The 18531-nt window shown below is 43.7% G+C and overlaps 1 protein-coding gene across 1 annotated transcript in view; it reads left to right on the top strand.

Annotated features, from left to right (window-relative positions):
- tectb (tectorin beta) overlaps positions 1–18489 on the top strand; it is a 54108-nt gene extending 35619 nt beyond the window's left edge. The window contains exons 2-11 of the mRNA XM_045702579.2: positions 966–1041; positions 1154–1344; positions 1503–1654; positions 1763–1835; positions 2128–2231; positions 12689–12772; positions 12947–13109; positions 17538–17616; positions 17930–17962; positions 18262–18489. Coding sequence (XP_045558535.1) covers positions 975–1041; positions 1154–1344; positions 1503–1654; positions 1763–1835; positions 2128–2231; positions 12689–12772; positions 12947–13109; positions 17538–17616; positions 17930–17962; positions 18262–18335 — 1020 coding nt within the window. The 5' untranslated portion in view covers positions 966–974 and the 3' untranslated portion in view covers positions 18336–18489. The remainder of the gene's footprint in view (positions 1–965; positions 1042–1153; positions 1345–1502; positions 1655–1762; positions 1836–2127; positions 2232–12688; positions 12773–12946; positions 13110–17537; positions 17617–17929; positions 17963–18261) is intronic.
- Positions 18490–18531: the final 42 nt, after the last annotated feature.

Below are 18531 nucleotides of genomic sequence, written 5' to 3'. Positions count from 1 at the left end.
ACAGTCATGCTCAATCCTTGATTATCGAATATAATTTAGAAGTATCAGAATAGAGTAAGACATAAAAGGAATGTTAAAGACTAACGCAATGTTGAGTGTGCTGCAGTGATCCCCTGAGAAGTTAGTAATTTGAAAGTCAATGTCGTTTCCTTCACAGAGAGCTTTTGTGAGTAGCTCCACAATGGGGTTACCAATTTGGCATTGCAAAGTAGGGGACTTGAGATAGAGGAGAGGTGAGCGGGGTGGGGGGGGGTTCCTCTTACCGGTAAAGGTATAAAATTCACCCTCTTGGCTGTCTTGTTGTCAGTGGTGGCTAAAGTTCCCAATCAGTCTATACAGACCACGAAGACCCTCTGACGGAAAACTAGCCAGACTAGAACTAGCCACCTACCCTTCATGAATCTTCTATGGTAAGGTTAAAGAGATGGTTCACTTAGGTTTAACCTTATTTAGGCCTTACCTAACGTGTTGTCATTTCATTCCATATTTAAGTCTCTTAACTTGTTTTTTTTTTTTAAAACATCCGACATCTCCCTGAGAGCATTTTTAGACCATGTAGAAATCCTAATGGGAACGGATGTTATCAGCTCATGCCAATTAATACTAGAACTATGTATTGGTCATGTCTGTCTGTGACTGTGCAGCGGTTGTGAAGGAGTGGCTGGTTATTAAACCATGATTAAACAAAACAATGGCTTGGGATCTGACTCCCCTGGCTGCTATCGTGATCTCCGCTCAGAGACCAACGATGCTTCATCCCTCCACTCCAGTCCCTAACTTAATTTCACCCTAAAATCTTCTTATTTTTCTTTCCTTTTTGTTTGTACAGTGTAATTCAGCTTTTAGCTGTGCATGTGTACCAGCTCAAATAAACCTTATTATATATGGGGAGATTATACGATTTTAAGTTCTTATTGACTTATCATAGCAATGTGTAACAATTTAATTCTGATATTTATTTTCAGCCTTTGACAATGGCTGCTGTAAGCGCTCTACTACTTCTACTGCCTGTAGCGTGGACTTGTGCCCCCCAGAAAGCAGGTGAGTATTTTTTCCCTTAAAGAGAGTGGAATCGCTATCCATATGACACTATTGAACAGGTTCTATCAGCATCCTCTAAGATCGGCTTTTCTCTGTGCTTGTTGTTCATCAGACTATGTGATGGTGTCGTGTTTCCCCAATGCCATCATTGCTAACGTCCCGGAGTGTCCCTACGGCTGGGAGATCGGCCAGCTGTCCCTAGGAGGGCTGTGTTACAGCGGTGTCAACAGCCCAGGGTACTTTCGCTTCACCATCCCTGACCTGACGCCCAAAAACAACTCGTACTGTGGCACTCACGCCGAGGTGAGACACTGAACATACTTTTAATGGAGGGGGTAAGCTTGCCTGAGACATGAAGAGTTGCAGGTCTGAGCAAGGTATTCCAGCTAAATGCAAAGCAATGGGCCTAAAGAATCAACAACCCATCCTCATTCTTTGGCATGTCTGCTATTTTTTCCCAGTATATTGGTGGTAAAGACCCCAAGTATGTCTTCTACAACTCCATTGTGTCCAATGACACTTCACTAACAGTCAGAAACCAGCCGGTCAACTACACGTTCAGCTGCACGTACCGGGCCGCCTACTTGGTCAACAACGCCGTCTTCAGCCAAAGGTAAGCACTGATCCTGGCATTTAGGTCACCGCTGATACCTTCTGGAAAGCGTTTGCATTCTAACCCAATGACTTGCAGCGTTTTTACTAAACCCTTTGCTTCTTCCAGAGTGGCTACAGTTTTTGTCAACAACGGGAGTTTAGGCACTTTTAGTTCACAGTTGTCTATGAACGTGTTCACGGTGAGTACCTCAAGGTTAGGTTCTCATCAACTTCCCGGACACAGATTAGGCCTAGTCTTGGACATTAAATGGGGATTCTCCATAAAGCATGCTTTTTAGTCCAGGACTAGGCTTAGTCTGGCCCCGCAAAACAGGTTCTTAGCTGCTTGAGTGTAAAACGTAATGCTAACATTAGTTTTGTAATATTATGGAGATAATAATTTGTCCATTACTTGTAAGGATCACTCAAGTCGTAAAAGTCAATTTAACGTGAAAATAAATATAACTGACTAACCTATGTTCATGTTTTTAGAATTCCAAGTTCCTGTATGCCAAAGATGCCCCCTATGTGATTGATACATCAGAGATTGGCTCTGAAGTGTTCATTGGGATTGAAGCCAAAGGACTCAGCAACAGGTACTCAAAATATACAGTATATACGGTTGGTGTTGGAGTCATTAAAAGTTGTTTTTCATCCACTCCACAAATTTCTTGTTAACAAATTATAGGTTTTGGCAAGTCGGTTAGGACATCTACTTTGCGCATGACACAGGTAATAAATTTTTTTTTTTGTTAACGGACAGATTATTTCACTTGTAATTCACTGTATCACAATTCCAGTGGGTCAGAAGTTTACATACACTAAGTTGACTGTGCCTTTAAACAGCTTGGAAAATTCCAGAAAATTATGTCATGGCTTTAGAAGCTTCTGATATGCTAACTTACATCATTTGAGTCAATTGGAGGTGTACCTGTGGATGTATTTCAAGGCCTACCTTGAAACTCAGTGCCTCTTTGCTTGAAATCATGGGAAAATCAAAAGGAATCATCCAATACCTCAGAAAAACAATTGTAGACCTCCACAAGTCTGGTTCATCCTTGGGAGAAATTTCCAAATGCCTGAAGGTACCATGTTCATCTGTACAAACAATAGTACGCAAGTATAAACACCATGGGACCACGCAGCCGTCATACCGCTCAGGAAGGAGACATGTTCTGTCTCCTAGAGATGAACGTTCTTTGGTGGGAAAAGTGCAAATCAATCCCAGAACAACAGCAAAGTACCTTGTGAAGATGCTGGAGGAAACAGGTACAAAAGTATCTATATCCACAGTAAAACGAGTCCTATATTGACATAACCTGAAAAGCCGCTCAGCAAGGAAGAAGCCACTGCTCCAAAACAGCCATAAAAAAGCCAGACTATGGTTTGCAACTGCACATGGGGACAAAGATCATACTTTTTGGAGAAATGTCCTCTGGTCTGATGAAACAAAAATAGAACTGTTTGGCCATTATGACCATCGTTATGTTTGGAGGAAAAAGGGGGAGGCTTGCAAGCCCAAGAACACCATCCCAACCGTGAAGCACGGGGGTGGCAGCATCATGTTGTGGGGGTGCTTTGCTGCAGGAGGGCCTGGTGCACTTCACAAAATACATGGCATCATGCGGGAGGAAAATTAGGTGGATGTATTGAAGCAACATCTCAAGACATCAGTCAGGAAGTTAAAGCTTGGTCGCAAATGGGTCTTCCAAATGGACAATGACCCCAAGCATACTTCCAAAGCTGTGGCAAAATGGCTTAAGGACAACAAAGTCAATGTATTGGAGTGGCCATCACAAAGTCCTGACCTCAGTCCTATAGAAAATTGGTGGGCAGAAATGAAAAAGCGTGTGAGCGCAAGAAGGCCTACAAACCTGACTCAAGGTAGGCCTTGAAATCCATCCGCAGGTACACCTCCAATTGACTCAAATTATGTCAATTAGCCTATCAGAAGCTTCTAAAGCAATGACATCATTTTGTGGAATTTTCCAAGCTGTTGAAATGCACAGTCAACTTAGTGTATGTAAACTTCTTACCCACTGGAATTGTGATACAGTGAATTACAAGTGAAATAATCTGTCTGTTAACAATTGTTGGGAAAATTACTTGTGTCATAAACAAAGTAGATTTCTTAACCGACTTGCCAAAACTATAGTTTGTTAACAAGAAATTTGTGGAGTGGTTATAAAACAAGTTTTAATGACTCCAACCTAAGTGTATGTAAACTTCTGACTTCATCTGTAGGTGTTGGAGACAGTGCCTTCAGAAAATATTTATACCCGTTGACTGATTCCACATTTTGTTGTGTTACAGCCAGAATTCAAAATGGATTAAATTGAATAATTTTCTCTCACCCATTTACACACAATACCCCATAATGACTAAATTAAAATATGTTTTTAGTAATGTTGGCAAATTTATTGAAAATGAAATACAGAAATATAGTATCTAATTTACATAGGTATTCACACCCCTGAGTCAATACATGCTAGAATCAACTTTGGCAGTGATTAAAGCCAAGAGTCTTTATGGGTAAGTCTCTAAGAGCTTTGCACACCTGGATTGTACAATATTTGCACATTATTATTCAAAAAATTATCCAAGCTATGTCAAATTGGCTGTTGATCATTGTTAGACAGCCATTTTCAAGTCCTGCCATAGATTTTCAAGTCGATTGAAGTCAAAACTGTAACCAGGCCACTCAGGAACATTCAACGTTGTCTTGGTAAGCAACTCCAGTGTATATTTGGCCTTGTGTTTTAGGTTATTGTCCTGCGGAAAGGTGAATTCTTCTCCCAGTGCCTGGTGGAAAGCAGACTGAACCAGGTTTTCCTCTAGGATTTTTCCTGCGCTTAGCTCCATTCCGTTTCTTTTCTTATCCTGAAAAATTCCCCAGTCCGTAACAAATACAAGCATACCCATAACATGATGCAGCCACCACTATGCTTGAAAATATGGAGTGAGGTACTCAGTAATGTGTTGTATTGTGTCACACCCTGATCTGTTTCACCTGTCCTTGTACTTGTCTCTACCCCTCTAGGTGTCACCCATCTTCCCCATTATCCCCTGGGTATTTATACTTGTGTTTTCTGTTTGTCCGTGCCAGTTCATCTTGTTTTGTCAAGTCAACCAGCGTGTTACTCTGTGCTCCTGCTTTTTTCCTTTTCTCTGTTTTTTGCTAGTCCTCCCGGTTTTGACCCAAGCCTGCCTTGACTCTGAACCTGCCTGCCTGACCGTACTGCCTGCCCTGACCTTGAGCCTGCCTGCCACTCTGGACCTCCTGGACTCTGACCTTGTTGTGATCTTTTGCCTGTCCATGACCATTCTCTTGCCTGCCCCTTGGATACTAATACATATCAGAGATTCAAATCATCTGCCTCCCATGTCTGCATCTGTGTCTCGCCCTGTGCCCTTATAGTATGAACTGGCCATGACAGACCCAGCAGACTTGGACCAGCTCCGCCACGCTGTCTCCCTGCAGGTAGCCACCATTGGGAGGCATGAGGAGCTACTGCTGGAACTTTTGGAAGGGCTTCGTTCCCTGACAGAACCCCACGACCAAGGGTTCAAGGCTATTATGGAGTAAATCAGTGAGTTAGCTCATAAGAAGTCTGCCACCTCTGAGACCTCCCAACCACCCAGTAACCTGTCTACAATCAGTGGTGGGTTTGTACAGTCTAACCCGGCTCCCCGAGAACCCTGCTTACCTCCTCTGGAGCGATATTCTGGGGATCCTGGAACCTGCCAGGGTTTTCTTTCTCAGTGCTCCCTTATTTTTGAGCTACAGACATCTTCGTTCCCTTCGGACCGGTCGAAGATAGCGTATATTGTTACGCTAATGACGGGAAGGGCCCTCTCCTGGGCTACGGAAGTTTGGAAGCAACAGTCTGCCATTTGTCATCATCTGGAAGATTTCATGGCAGAGGTGAGGAAGGTGTTTGATTCTCCAGTATCTGGGAGAGAGACAGCCTGAAAACGACTTGAATTACATCAAGACTCCCGTAGTGTGGCAGACTACGCAGTAGATTTTCACACATTGGCCGCCAAGAGTGCCTGGAATCTGGAGTCCCAATTCGATACCTTCCTTCACGGACTTTGAGGAAATAAAAGATGAGCTAGCAGCTCGGGAGTTACCGCTGGGCCTCGATTCCCTTATTGCCCTTACTCTTAGGATTGATGGGCGTCTACGGGAATGCAGTAGTGAGAGGAGGTCTGGTCTGGAGAATCATCGGCGACGGGTGAGTCAGACACACGGGAACCTATGCAACTGGGCAGAGCTAGATTATCGCCTAGGGAACCTTCACATAGGCTAAGTTCCAACAGTTGTCTGTGCTGTGGGGCTGCGGGACATTATATAGCCACCTGCCTGGTTAAGACACCTATTTCTTTAGTAGGTACAAGTAGGTGAGCCAGACTGGGAATCCTCTAATTTCCATCAACAACACTCCCTTTTTTGTGATACTGCAGTGGGGAGAGCAGTCTAAGTCTCTCCGGGTGCTCATTGACTCTGGGGCGGATGAGATTTTTATGGACGCTACCCTAGTTTCTGAATTAGGTATCTCCACTCAACTCCTCTCTGTTCCCATGGACGCTAGAGAAATGGACGGCCGCTCCGTTGGTAGTTACCCACAGCACTTTTCCTGTTAATCTGCGGGTTTCAGGAAATCACAGTGAGGCTATACAGCTTCTCCTCATTGAAACTCCCCATGAGCCTCTTGTGTTGGAATTTTCTTGGCTCCAAAAACACAAACCCGTTATTGACTGAACCACAAGTTCAAACCTGGGTTGGAGTCCATTCTGCCATTCCCATTGCCTCAAAGCAGCGCAGCCTTCCCCGAGATGCCCTCCTCAGGGCTTAACTTCTTATGGGCAACATCCGGTGTTGGCCAACATCCTGGCCAACTTCCGGTGAAATTGCAGAGCGCCAAATTCAAAATACAGAAATAGTCAAATTAAACATTCATTAAAATAGAAGTGTTATACCGCGGCTTAAAGATTAACTTCCTGTTAATCCAGCCGCTGTGTCAGATTTCAAAAAGGCTTTACGGTGAAAGCATGCCATACGATTATCTGAGGACAGCTGCCTCGCTTACAAAAGCATACAAACATTTTACAACCAAGTAAAGGAATTACAAAAGTCAGAAATAGCGATAGAATTAATCACTTACCTTTGATGATCTTCATATGTTTGCAGTCACAAGAGTCCGTGTTACACAATAAATGATTGTTTTGTTCGATAAAGTCCCTCTTTATGTCCCAAAAACTCTGTTTTGTTGGCGCATTTTGTTCAATAATCCACTGGCTCAAAGGCGGTCACGACATGCAGACGAATACATCCTAATAGTACCGGTAAAGTTTGTCGAAACATGTCAAACAATGTTTATAATTAATCCTCAGGTTGTTTATTGTCTAAATAATTTATAATATTTCAACCGGACAATAGCGTCTTCAATAGAAAGGAAACAACGAACGCCGAGCAACGGCGCCGCAAAACAGCTCTGGTTCATTCTAGAGTCCACTGAAAGAATGGTCTCATTCTTCCTCACTTTTCAGAATACAAGCCTGAAACAATGTCTAAAGACTGTTGACATCTAGTGGAAGCCATATGAACTGCAATTTGGGTCCTATCCAAATACATACTGTATATGCATTCAATAGAAAAGAACCCACATCAAAAATATCCCACTTCCTGGATGGATTTTCCTCAGGTTTTGCCTGCCATATCAGTTCTGTTACACTCACAGACATTATTTTAACAGTTTTGAAAACTTTAGAGTGTTTTCTATCCAATACTACCATGCATATCCTATCTTCTGGGCCTGAGTAACAGGCAGTTTACTTTGGGAACCTCATTCATCCAAACTTCAAAATACTGCCCCCTACCCAAGAGAGGTTAAGTCAAGCCACGGATTTCTCTGCCGTCCCCGCCGAATACCATGACCTCCTGGAGGTCTTCAGCAAGGCACGGGCTACTTCTCTTCCCCTGCATCATCCCTACGATTGTGCCATTGACCTTCTCCCAGGCACCACACCACCTCGTGGTCGGGTATATTCCCTCTCTGGCCCGGAGACCAAGGCCATGGAGGAGTATATTGAGGACTCTCTGGCTGCTGGAGGCATCCGTCCTTCTGCATACCCTGCCGGCACAGGGTTTTTCTTTGTGGAAAAGAAGGAAAAGACCCTGCGTCCGTGCATTGACTACCGGGGCCTTAATGACATAACGATCAAGAATCGTTACCCCCTACCACTCCTTCTTCGGCTTTCGAACCTCTCCGGGGGCTACCATCTTCTCCTAGCTGGACCTTCAGAATGCCTACCACCTGGTTTGGAAACGCGAAGGGGATGAGTGGAAGACAGCCTTCAATGTGGACATTATGAATACCTGGTCATGCCGTTTGGACTCACCAACACCCCCGCGATCTTCCAGGCCCTGGTAAACAATGTGCCCCGGGACATGTTAAATCATTTTGTGTTTGTCAACCTCAACAGCATCTTGTTTTTTTAAGTTCTGCCCAAGAACACATGTTCGACAAGTCCTTCAGTGCCTCCTGGAGAACCAGTTATTTGTGAATGCAGAGATGTGCAATTTCCACCGTTTTACCCTCTCCTTTGTGGGATATGTCATCGCAGAAGGAAATGTCCAGATGGACCCGAAGGTGAAAGCAGTAGTGGATTGGTCTCAACCTTCATCCAGGGTGCAGCTACAATGTTTCCTGGGGTTTGCCAATTTCTACTGGCGTTTCATTCGAGGCTACAGCACCCTGGCGGGCCCCACTCACCTCTCCAAAGGTAACATTCACATGGTCCCCAGCGGTTGACAGAGCCTTTGTGGACCTGAAGCATCGGTTCACTACAGCCCCATCCTCGTCCATCCGGACCTGTCCTGTCAGTTTGTGGTTGAGGTTGATGTTTCTGGTGTTGGAGTGGGGGCTATCCTATCCCAGCGATCCGTCCAGGACCAAAAGCTCCATCCCTGTGCCTTCCTGTCCCATCGTCTCGACTCTGCAGAAAGAAAGTATAACGTGGGTAACCGAGAACTCCTGGCGATCAAGATTCGACTGGAGGAGTGGAGACGCTGGCTGGAGGGAGCAGAACATCCGTTTTTGGTTCGGACCGACCACAAGAATTTGGAATATCTCCGCACAGCCAAGCGCCTTAACTCCAGACAGGCCGGGTGGGGTCTGTTATTCACCAGGTTCAACTTCACCATTTCCTATTGCCCAGGGTCCAAGAATGTTAAACCTGACACCCTCTCTCACCGGTACAGTCCTGCTACCACATCCTTAGACTCAGAGACCATCCTCCCTTCCTCATGTGCTTGCGGTTGCTGTGGGCTGGGGTATTGAGACCCTGGTCTGCAAGGCACAACGTTCCCAGCCTGCCCCTGGAGGGGGCCCGGCTAACCGGTTGTTCGTCCCCAATTCAGTCCAGTCCTGGAATGGGCTCATTCCTCCAGGTTTACCTGTCATCCAGGTTCCCGTCGAACCCTGGCCTTCCTCCGACAACGTTTCTGGTGGCTCACAATGGTTCCTGACGCCTCTGCCTTCGTCGCCGCGTGCACCGCTTGTGCTCAGAATAAGACTCAGCGGCAAGCCCCTTCCGGCCTACTTCAGCCACTACCTGTCCCTCATCGTCCCTGGTCCCATATCTCCCCCACTTTGTTGCTGGGCTCCCTCTATCTGATGGCAACACCATCATTCTGATGGTAGTGGATCGGTTTTCCAAGGCCGCCCATTTCATCCCTCTCCCCAATCTACTCTCTGCCAAAGAGATGGCCCAGCTCATGGTGCAGCACGTCTTCAGGATCCACGGATTCCCGGTGGACATGGTCTCCAACCCGGGGTCCTCAGTTCTCGTCTCAGTTCCGGAAGGCGTTCTGCACCCTTATTGGGTCGTCGGCCAGCCTGTCCTCCGGATTCCATCCCAAATCCAACGGCCAGTCAGAGCGAGTAAACCAAGACCTGGAAACAACCTTAAGATGCCTCATCTCGACCAACCCCACTACCTGGAGCCGACAACTGGTCTGGGTGGAATATACCCGGAACACTCTTCCCTGTTCGGCCACGGGACTTTCCCCTTTCGAGTGCTCCATGGGGTATCAGCCTCTGCTCTTCCCAGAACAAGAGCAGGTAGTCAACATACCCTCGGCCCAGATGTTCATCCGCCGCTGTCGGCATACCTGGAGATGAGCCCGGGTGGCACTTCTCAAGACCAACTCCATGTATCGTCGACAAGCGGACCGCCGCCGGACTCCAGCTCCTCACTATCGCATTGGACAGAGGGTATGTCTATCCACATGGGACCTGCCCCTTCGGGTGGAGTCCCGCAAACTTTCCCCCCATTTCATTGGCCCTTTCCCCATCTCTGGAGTCCATCGTTCCACTGCTGTTTGTCTTTTGTTACCCTGTACCCTCCATATTTACCCTACGTTCCATGTGTCTAGGATTAAGCCCGTGTCTCACAGCCCTCTGTCTTCTGTTTCCAGGTCCATCCCTATGCCCCTTGTCATCGATGGCCATCCGACGTACACGGTGAGATGCCTCCTGAGTGTTTGACCGCGGGGCAGGGGTTTCCAGTACCTGGTTGACTGGGAGGGTTGTGGCCTGGAGGAGAGGTGCTGGGTACCCGCTAGAGACATCCTGGACCCAGCCCTCATCACCAACTTCCACCGCCGGCACCCCGGTCAACCAGGTATGCGCCCAGGTAGGACACCAAGTGGCGCCCCTAGACAGGGAGGGGGGTACTGTCACACCCTGATCTGTTTCACCTATCCTTGTGCTTGTCTCTACCCCCTCCAGGTGTCACCCATCTTCCCCATTATCCCCTGGGTATTTATACTTGTGTTTTCTGTCTGTGCCAGTTCGTCTTGTTTTGTCAACCAGCGTGTTACTCCGTGCTCCTGCTTTTTCCTTTTGTCTGTTTTTTGCTAGTCCTCCTGGTTTTGACCCAAGCCTGCCTTGACTCTGAACCTGCCTGCCTGACCATACTGCCTGCCCTGACCTAGAGCCTGCCTGCCACTCTGTACCTCCTGGACTCTGACCTTGTTTTGATCTTTTGCCTGTCCACGACCATTATCTGGCCTGCCCCTTGGATACTAATAAATATCAGAGACTCGTACCATCTGCCTCCCGTGTCTGCATCTGGGTCTCGTCCTGTGCCCTTATAGTATTGGATTTTCCACAAACAACACTTTGTATTCAGGGGAAAAAAAGTTAATTTCTTTGACACATTTTTTGCAGTATTACTTTAGTGGCTTGTTGCAAACAGGATGCTTGTTTATGAATATTTTTATTCAGTACAGGCTTCCTCCTTTACACTCCATCAATTAGGTTAGTATTGTGGAGTAACTACAATGTAGTTGTTTTATCCTATCACACTCATTAAACTTTGTAACTGTTTTAAAGTCACCACTGGTGTCAAGGATTCCCCCGGTACTGCTGCTCATTCCGTGCACCAGCTCCGGAGGTCTACGTCACCGGCCTCTAGGCGTCACTGAACTGTTTCATTATGCACACCTGGTTCCCATTCCCCCTGATTAGTAGTTGTATATGTGCCCTCTGTTCACCATTGTTTTGTCGGTTATTGTTACCACGTCCGTTGGCCCTCGGCTTCCAAGCTGCGTGTATTGTGTACCTGTTATTCCAGGTCTCGTCCCGTGTATTTGTGGTTTATCCTTGCTGTTTTGTTTGGGTTACATACCTTTTTTGCAGACGTGTTTGTTTTGGGCTTCGTCCCCGTGGCTTTCATGGCATGTTGTATTTTCAGGTGGAGTATTAACTTCTTATGGGCGGTAGCGTCCCACCTGGCCAACATCCGGTAAAATTGCAGAGTGCGAAATTCCAACTACAGAATTATAAATATTTAACTTTCATAAAATCAGAAGTGCAATACATCAAAATAAAGCTTAACTTCTTGTCAATCCAGCCCCTGTGTCAGATTTCAAAAAGGCTTTATGGCGAAAGCACACCATGCGATTATCTGAGGACAGCGCCCCGCTTACAAAAGCATGAAAAACATATTTCAACCAGGCAGGTGCGCCACGAAAGTCAGAAATAGTGATATAATAAATGCCTTACCTTTGATGATCTTCTTCTGATGGCACTCCAAAAGGTCCCAGATACATCACAAATGGTCCTTTTGTTCGATAATGTCCTTTGTATCCATAAAAACTCAGTTTAGCTGGCGCGCTTCAGTCAATAATCCACCCAGTTTCCCTCCATCAAAATGTATACAAAATGAATCCCAAACGTTACTAATAAACTTTTCCAAACAAGTCAAACAATGTTTATAATCAAACCTTAGTTACCCTAATACGTAAATAAACGATAAAATTTAAGACGGAGAATCGTTATTGTCTTTACCGGAGAAAAATACCAAAGAACGCCTTATAATAAAAGTGACAGCCATTGAAAACAGTGGTAGGCTGAATTGTTTTGGGGGGGGATGGTTTGTCCTCGGGGTTTTGCCTGCCATATCAGTTCTATTATACTCACAGACATAATTTTAACAGTTTTAGAAACTTTAGAGTGTTTTCTATCCACATCTACCAATTATATGCATATCCTAGCATCTGGGCCTGAGTAACAGGCAGTTTACTTTGGGCACGCTTTCATCCGGATGTGAAAATACGGCCCCCTACCCAAGAGAGGTTAAAACCCCCTGTTACGTATTCCTGCGCCTGTCTCCATTCCTTTATACAACGTGCCAATTGGCCTCATGGTAATATCTCTGAGTGGTTTCCTTCATCTCCACTTTTCACATTTAATTGATTTGTAAAAAGTTCTAAACATAATTCCACGTTGACATTATGGGGTATTGTGTGTAGGCCAATGATGTAATTCATTTTAAATTCAGTCTGTAACACAACAAAATGTGGTGTGAATAATTTCTGAAGGCACTGTATTTGTATCATGCAACATCCATTCACCCTTAAAGAGATCACTTCTCTGGATAGAAATTAAGAAAAAGAAGGGGATGATAACACAAAACAGGGGACGTGCCCCCGGATCCCCCTCTCTTGAATATAATTGTCCAACATTCTTTGCTCCCCCAGATTCAAAGTGGTGATAAGCAACTGCTGGGCGACACCCACTCCTTACTCAATAGACAAGAAGAGGTGGAATCTCATCATCAACAGGTATTTCAGTGGTAACCAACCTAATTCGCACTGCTTGCTGATCAAAACCCAACTTTGTGGAATAAACAAATTCATACTGAATTGCATTGAACGTTCGTACAGGTGATACAGCTGTTCCTATATTTTCCAAACATTTTATCAAACATTCAATCAATTGAGGTCTCTCATTCACAGCTGCTCGTATGACAAAACTGTGACCGTTTTCGAGAACGCCAAAGACAGCCGCTCCATGTTCAAGTTCAACTCATTCCGCTTCCAGCGCCAGGAGAAGGTGTCCACTGTTTGGCTTCACTGCGAGGTTGGGGTTTGTGATGGGGAAAAACTCTCATGTCAGCCAGTAAGTATGACATTTTACCATCCTACATATGTAACATGGGACATTTGTGATAAATAAGCAAAACTAACGGAGTCGTTACATTTACGTAGTCTCCAGGAAGTCGAAACTGGATAAGGGTCTTTCTATAAACTAGGGTACCAGTGAGCATTTCTTGTTGTGGACAACTGTTTAGAGCTGTTACAAAGTCATTAATAATAATTAGCTAAACAAATTCATTTGAATACATTAAGATAAAGGGGGAACATAGATACATTCAATTTAATTCATGAGTTGAATCAAAACCATGCTTGGCGTCTTCACAGATTTGGCAAATATCATGTGACAAAACATGAACTTTCTCTCCTTATATTTATGATACTATTAGTCGTTGTCATAATCATTTAAGAATTAAATTACACATTGAACTTGATTCCGTAAAATTCCTGGATAATGCTGTTGGAGTCAGTTTTCATGGGCACACATATCCAAAATAATTATGCGATTGCAAAATTGAATGCTTCTAACAGAACGAGTAACTTCAACATGACTTATAAAAAAAAATCTATACTGTGATTAAGGGGGTTCTTCAATAATCACGCTATCACGTTCTGACCTTGGTATGAGGTCATTTTTCCATCGCAGATTGGTCAGGGCGTGACAGGGGTGTTTTTGTCTATGTATTTTGGGTTTTGTTTTCTGTGGGTTCTCTAGATTGTCGTTCTGTTGTATTTTCTATGTTGTGGCTGGGTATGGTTTCCAATCAGAGGCAGGTGTTTTGTTGTCTCTGATTGGAAGCCATACTTAGGCAGCCTGTTTTTCATGGGGTTTTGTGGGTGGTTGTTTTCCGTTTCGTTATTTGTACCTGACGGGACTGTTGTTGGTCGTTTTATTTTGCAAAGTGTTTTCATTAAAAGTAAATATGAGCACTTCACACGCCGCATTTTGGTCTCCTTTAGACGACCTATATTACACATGCATAATAGTTGTTTGATGTCTAGCTGTTTAGTTGTGGGGACATTGTGCAATACCAGCTGATTCAGGAAAGGCTTTTATGAATGACAGTCAAGTGATAGAGCTTGTGTGATACTGCACGTTTTTTGAACAGCCAAAGTGAGGGAATTAATGTGGATCGAGGATTGACAGAACATTGGTGTCCATGTTAGGCGGTCAAGATAAGTTTGTCAAGAGCCAAAATTAGTCAAGATTCCTGAGGTAAGATAATGGCTTATTTTTCAATTTTCTGTATATGTTGCGCACGCCTCTTGGAGGGAACGCAACACCCTGCTACACTCAACTCCCCGTGGAGTGAAAGAGGTATGTGACTGCAGGTGCGGTAAGGATGACAGAATATATTACCTTCACACAGTAATTTGGGGGAAAAGGGGCTGGACGGAACCAAAGCAAAGAAAGTAAAAGTTAAAGCGCTCCCTCTCCTACCTTACGTACCCACCCACAACTTACCTAACTAGCACCAACTGGTGCACTAACCAAAATACAGGGGATGGTCCGCCCAGGTCTTACCTAGTGTAACGAGTGTCGTATGTAATGGACCAAGGTGCAGCGGGAAAATGTATACTCATCTTATAAAAGGAAAAAACAAAGAAACACGTATACAAAAACGAACGAATGACACTAAACAGTCCCGTCAGGTGCTACATACACTAAACAGGAAATAACTACCCACAATTCCCATTACCAAAACACCCCTATACATAGGACCTTCAGAGGCAACGAGGAACAGCTGCCGCCAATTGAAAGCCAAATCAATAAACTAAACAGAACTAGAAAGACTAGAACAGAAATATACTAACATAGAACATAAACCAAAACCCCAGAACACTTTAATCAAACACCCCTCTACAAAACACATAGCCCTACAAACCCCGAAACACTAAACAAATACCCCCTGACCAAACTAATATAACAAATAACCCCTTTACTGGTCAGGACGTGACATAGTGTGCATAGACATAGTACGGGTATGTGTGCCCAGGTCTTACCTAGTGTGCATAGACATAGTGTAACGGTTGTCGTCGGGAATAGAGGACCAAAACGCAGCAGGAATGTGGATGCTCATCTTGTATTTATTTTTAAATAAAGAGAACACCAAAACAAAAAAAACAAAGAACTCACGAACAACAAAAGTCTTGTCAGGCTCACACAGGCAAGATAAGAAACAATCTCCCACAAACACATACCCATATATAGGACTCTCAATCAGAGGCAACTAGAAAACACCTGCCTCCAATTGAGAGTCCAACCCCAATAAACTAGACATAGAAATACAAAAGACTAGAGACCACAGAAATACAAACCTAGAACATAACCCCAAAAACCCAGAACTAACTAAACCAACACCCTACTAAATAAATCACCACCCCAAACCACAAACAAAATACCCTCTGCCACGTCCTGACCAAACTACAATAACAAATAACCCTTATACCGGTCAGGACGTGACACATAGTACATATTACGGGTATATGTATGCTCACAGACCTCTTGCCTAAGCACTCCCAAGGTGCCTTCCCCTCCCCCCCCCGGGAACAAATTAAACAGAACAATACAAACTTAAAGTGAACAATTTCACTAATCAAAAACACAGTCCTACGGCATACACAAACATCAGCAGGACCAGCTACAAAATGCTTTACAAAAATTCATAAAGCCGAACAACACAGGACATACCAAGAAGCTCTCTCCTCTTAACAAAGGAACACTGGCTTTTAAAGCTGCAGAAGGAGTCGATAATTGAAAATAGCTGTATCTCCTGATGAGAGGGCGGGGTCAGAGCTCCGATCATCAATGGGGCCGACCAATCAGCTGCTTAGGACTTTATGAAGCCATTTCCTGAAATACACACATAAACACATACAAACCCACAACAACACAGAAACTGGGGAACGTAACAATATAAAACCAAAAAACAACTTGATATAGGGTGGGTGGGGTTAAATTTGAACTGTCTGTCATTGGTCAGGTGCACAGCCAATACTTCCAGTCCTTTCAAAGTAGGAGGTAGTCGAGCGGTTAACCTCTTCCAGACAGTTGTACAGAGCAGATGTTGAGTGGCTAGGGGTTGTTTCTGGAAGCCATGGTTATTTTGGTAGCTCAGTCTCTCAGTCAGTCTGACACTGTCTAAAAATATGAATAGCTGTCAACTACTTGCATCCTCTGTCCTTGAGAATCTGAATTGCATGATTCATCGCATCCTCGCTCCTCGTCTCCTTCTCAAAATCCATTGGATGAGAAGGTCAGAGGTCCCTCCCCTCAACTTCTTATCTAATGGGTATTGAGAAGGAGGTGAGGAGAGATTATGTGAGGAAATGCAATTGAGATTCTTCCCTTGTTCCCTCCATTCCTCACCTCCCTCTCAAAGTACATTGTGGGAGAGAACTAAGGGTTCCTCCCCTCGGGCTCCAATGCACTTTCAAGGAGAGGCAAGGAGTATTGGAAAAAGACAGAGGAAGCAAGAATTTGATGGTTAGTTTTCAGATACAGATTCACTCACACCACACACAGAGACAGGCTTGAACTGCTAACCTTGTGGGGACACACAATTCAGTCCCATTCAAAATCCTATTTTCTCTAACCGCTAAACCTAACCCTAACCAGTACACTTACCCTAACCCAAAAACCTAACACTAACCCTAAAACTAACCCTACCCTTAATGTAATTCTAATTCTAACCTTAACCCTAAACCCCCTATAAATAGCATTTGACCTTATGGAGACTAACAATGTCCCCAGTTGGTCAAATGTTTGTAAGTTTACTATTCTTGTGGGGACTTCTGGTCCCTACAAAAATAGTTAAAACACGTCCACACACACACACACACACACAATATTGAAGAGTTTACTGATTTTAATGATTTCATTATTGGTTATTGTCAATGATTTTGTTGACAGAACCCATTGTATTATATTGTTATATTAACTAAAACATAAATGCTGTTGATCATTTTCATTCTAAAGCAATGTTTAGCATGGCTATAAATGATAGAGAAGTTGACTAAAGCACAAACAGACCTGGCTAATAGGCAAAGAAACATGTGGTGTCCATGTTTCATGTGACATTTTGAATATTTTGTTGTTGCTAGGTGGAGTTATGGCATCATTTGCTTATCTAGACTCTTATTCCTGTAACAACACATGTGAAGCTGCAAAAAAAATCATATTTAAATGTATTTCCAACCATTTTGAAATGTTGACGCTGACGTTGGCACCTTTATTTATACAATGACCCATAAATGCAAACTCTGTTAAAAACTGTTGAAGTGCAATGCCTTCCACTCACTGTCCAATTAAAATGCATACTTTTTACTTATCTGCAAATTGCAGTTTAGTGCATTCACAACACACCTAACCCATTACATTTATCAGGAGTTGGTTGTATACAGCTCTGATCAGCAAAGAGGTCATTAAACACTATCTTCTAATCTTTTTAAGGGCCCGTGCACTGCCAGAAGCCTCCCTTCTGAAGCAGAGCCCAGTGGCGGTATCCTCACCACAGAGTTCCACCTTAAAGGTATGTCTTTTTCATCTTGATGTAACATTTCCTGACCTATCACTTGTGGTTCCCCTTTGCCTATGTAACAACTAAGGGGTGGTATAGTAAATACATGCAATATAATGTAACATAGCATTAAAGGCTCCTTTTTGTCTTTGTTTCACGTCTTTATTTTTTAATAATTGAAAATCAGTTAATAAATTAGTCATTTTTTTCAATGTTTTTAACACCAGCAAGGTGCCAAGGTCTTGCTTGTGCTGTATGGTGTAACGTTTGACTTCCATCATAATTTGCTGTCTGCCTTTCTATTATGTCTCACTGTTTCCCACAGCTAATGAATCTTCCAATAATGAACACATCACAGGTAATTATCTAAGAGCCGATCACATGGCATAATTACATTAAAAATCTATATTGCCTATTTTCAATCAGTTGACATGTAACCACTGAGTTAATGTTGTCTTTATAATGCTGCTGCTGACATCCGAAATAGGACATTTGCTGAAGTGACGCATTTATGCTGAAACAGTAAATGTATTCTTGAAAAAAGGCTCCGTACCTATTTGTATTATCCCAACAAATAGTACTATTGTAGTGTATTGTAAGTGCATTTATGATGTCCTCCAATTTGTGTTTCTCTTATCTCTTTCCTGTTTCTCCCAGGCACGTCTCTATGTATCCTGTGTATAGTCCTGGTAAACACACTGTTGGGTTGTGTGAATCTACCCAAAATGTAGAATATATAAATGCATTAGAACTGTATGTGTGGACAAACTACTACACTTTTGGAGAGGATATGAAACTACATAGACATGCTGGACATATATACTGACAAGAATATACACTACCGGTCTAAAGTTTGGACACACCTACTCATTCAAGGGTTTTTCATAATTTTTACTATTTTCTACATTGTAGAATAATAGTAAAGAC

The sequence above is a fragment of the Salmo salar genome, chromosome 19 (genome assembly GCF_965601325.2).
Source record: "Salmo salar chromosome 19, fSalSal1, whole genome shotgun sequence".
NCBI lineage: Eukaryota > Metazoa > Chordata > Actinopteri > Salmoniformes > Salmonidae > Salmo > Salmo salar.
This window is presented reverse-complemented; position numbering and strand designations above follow the sequence as displayed.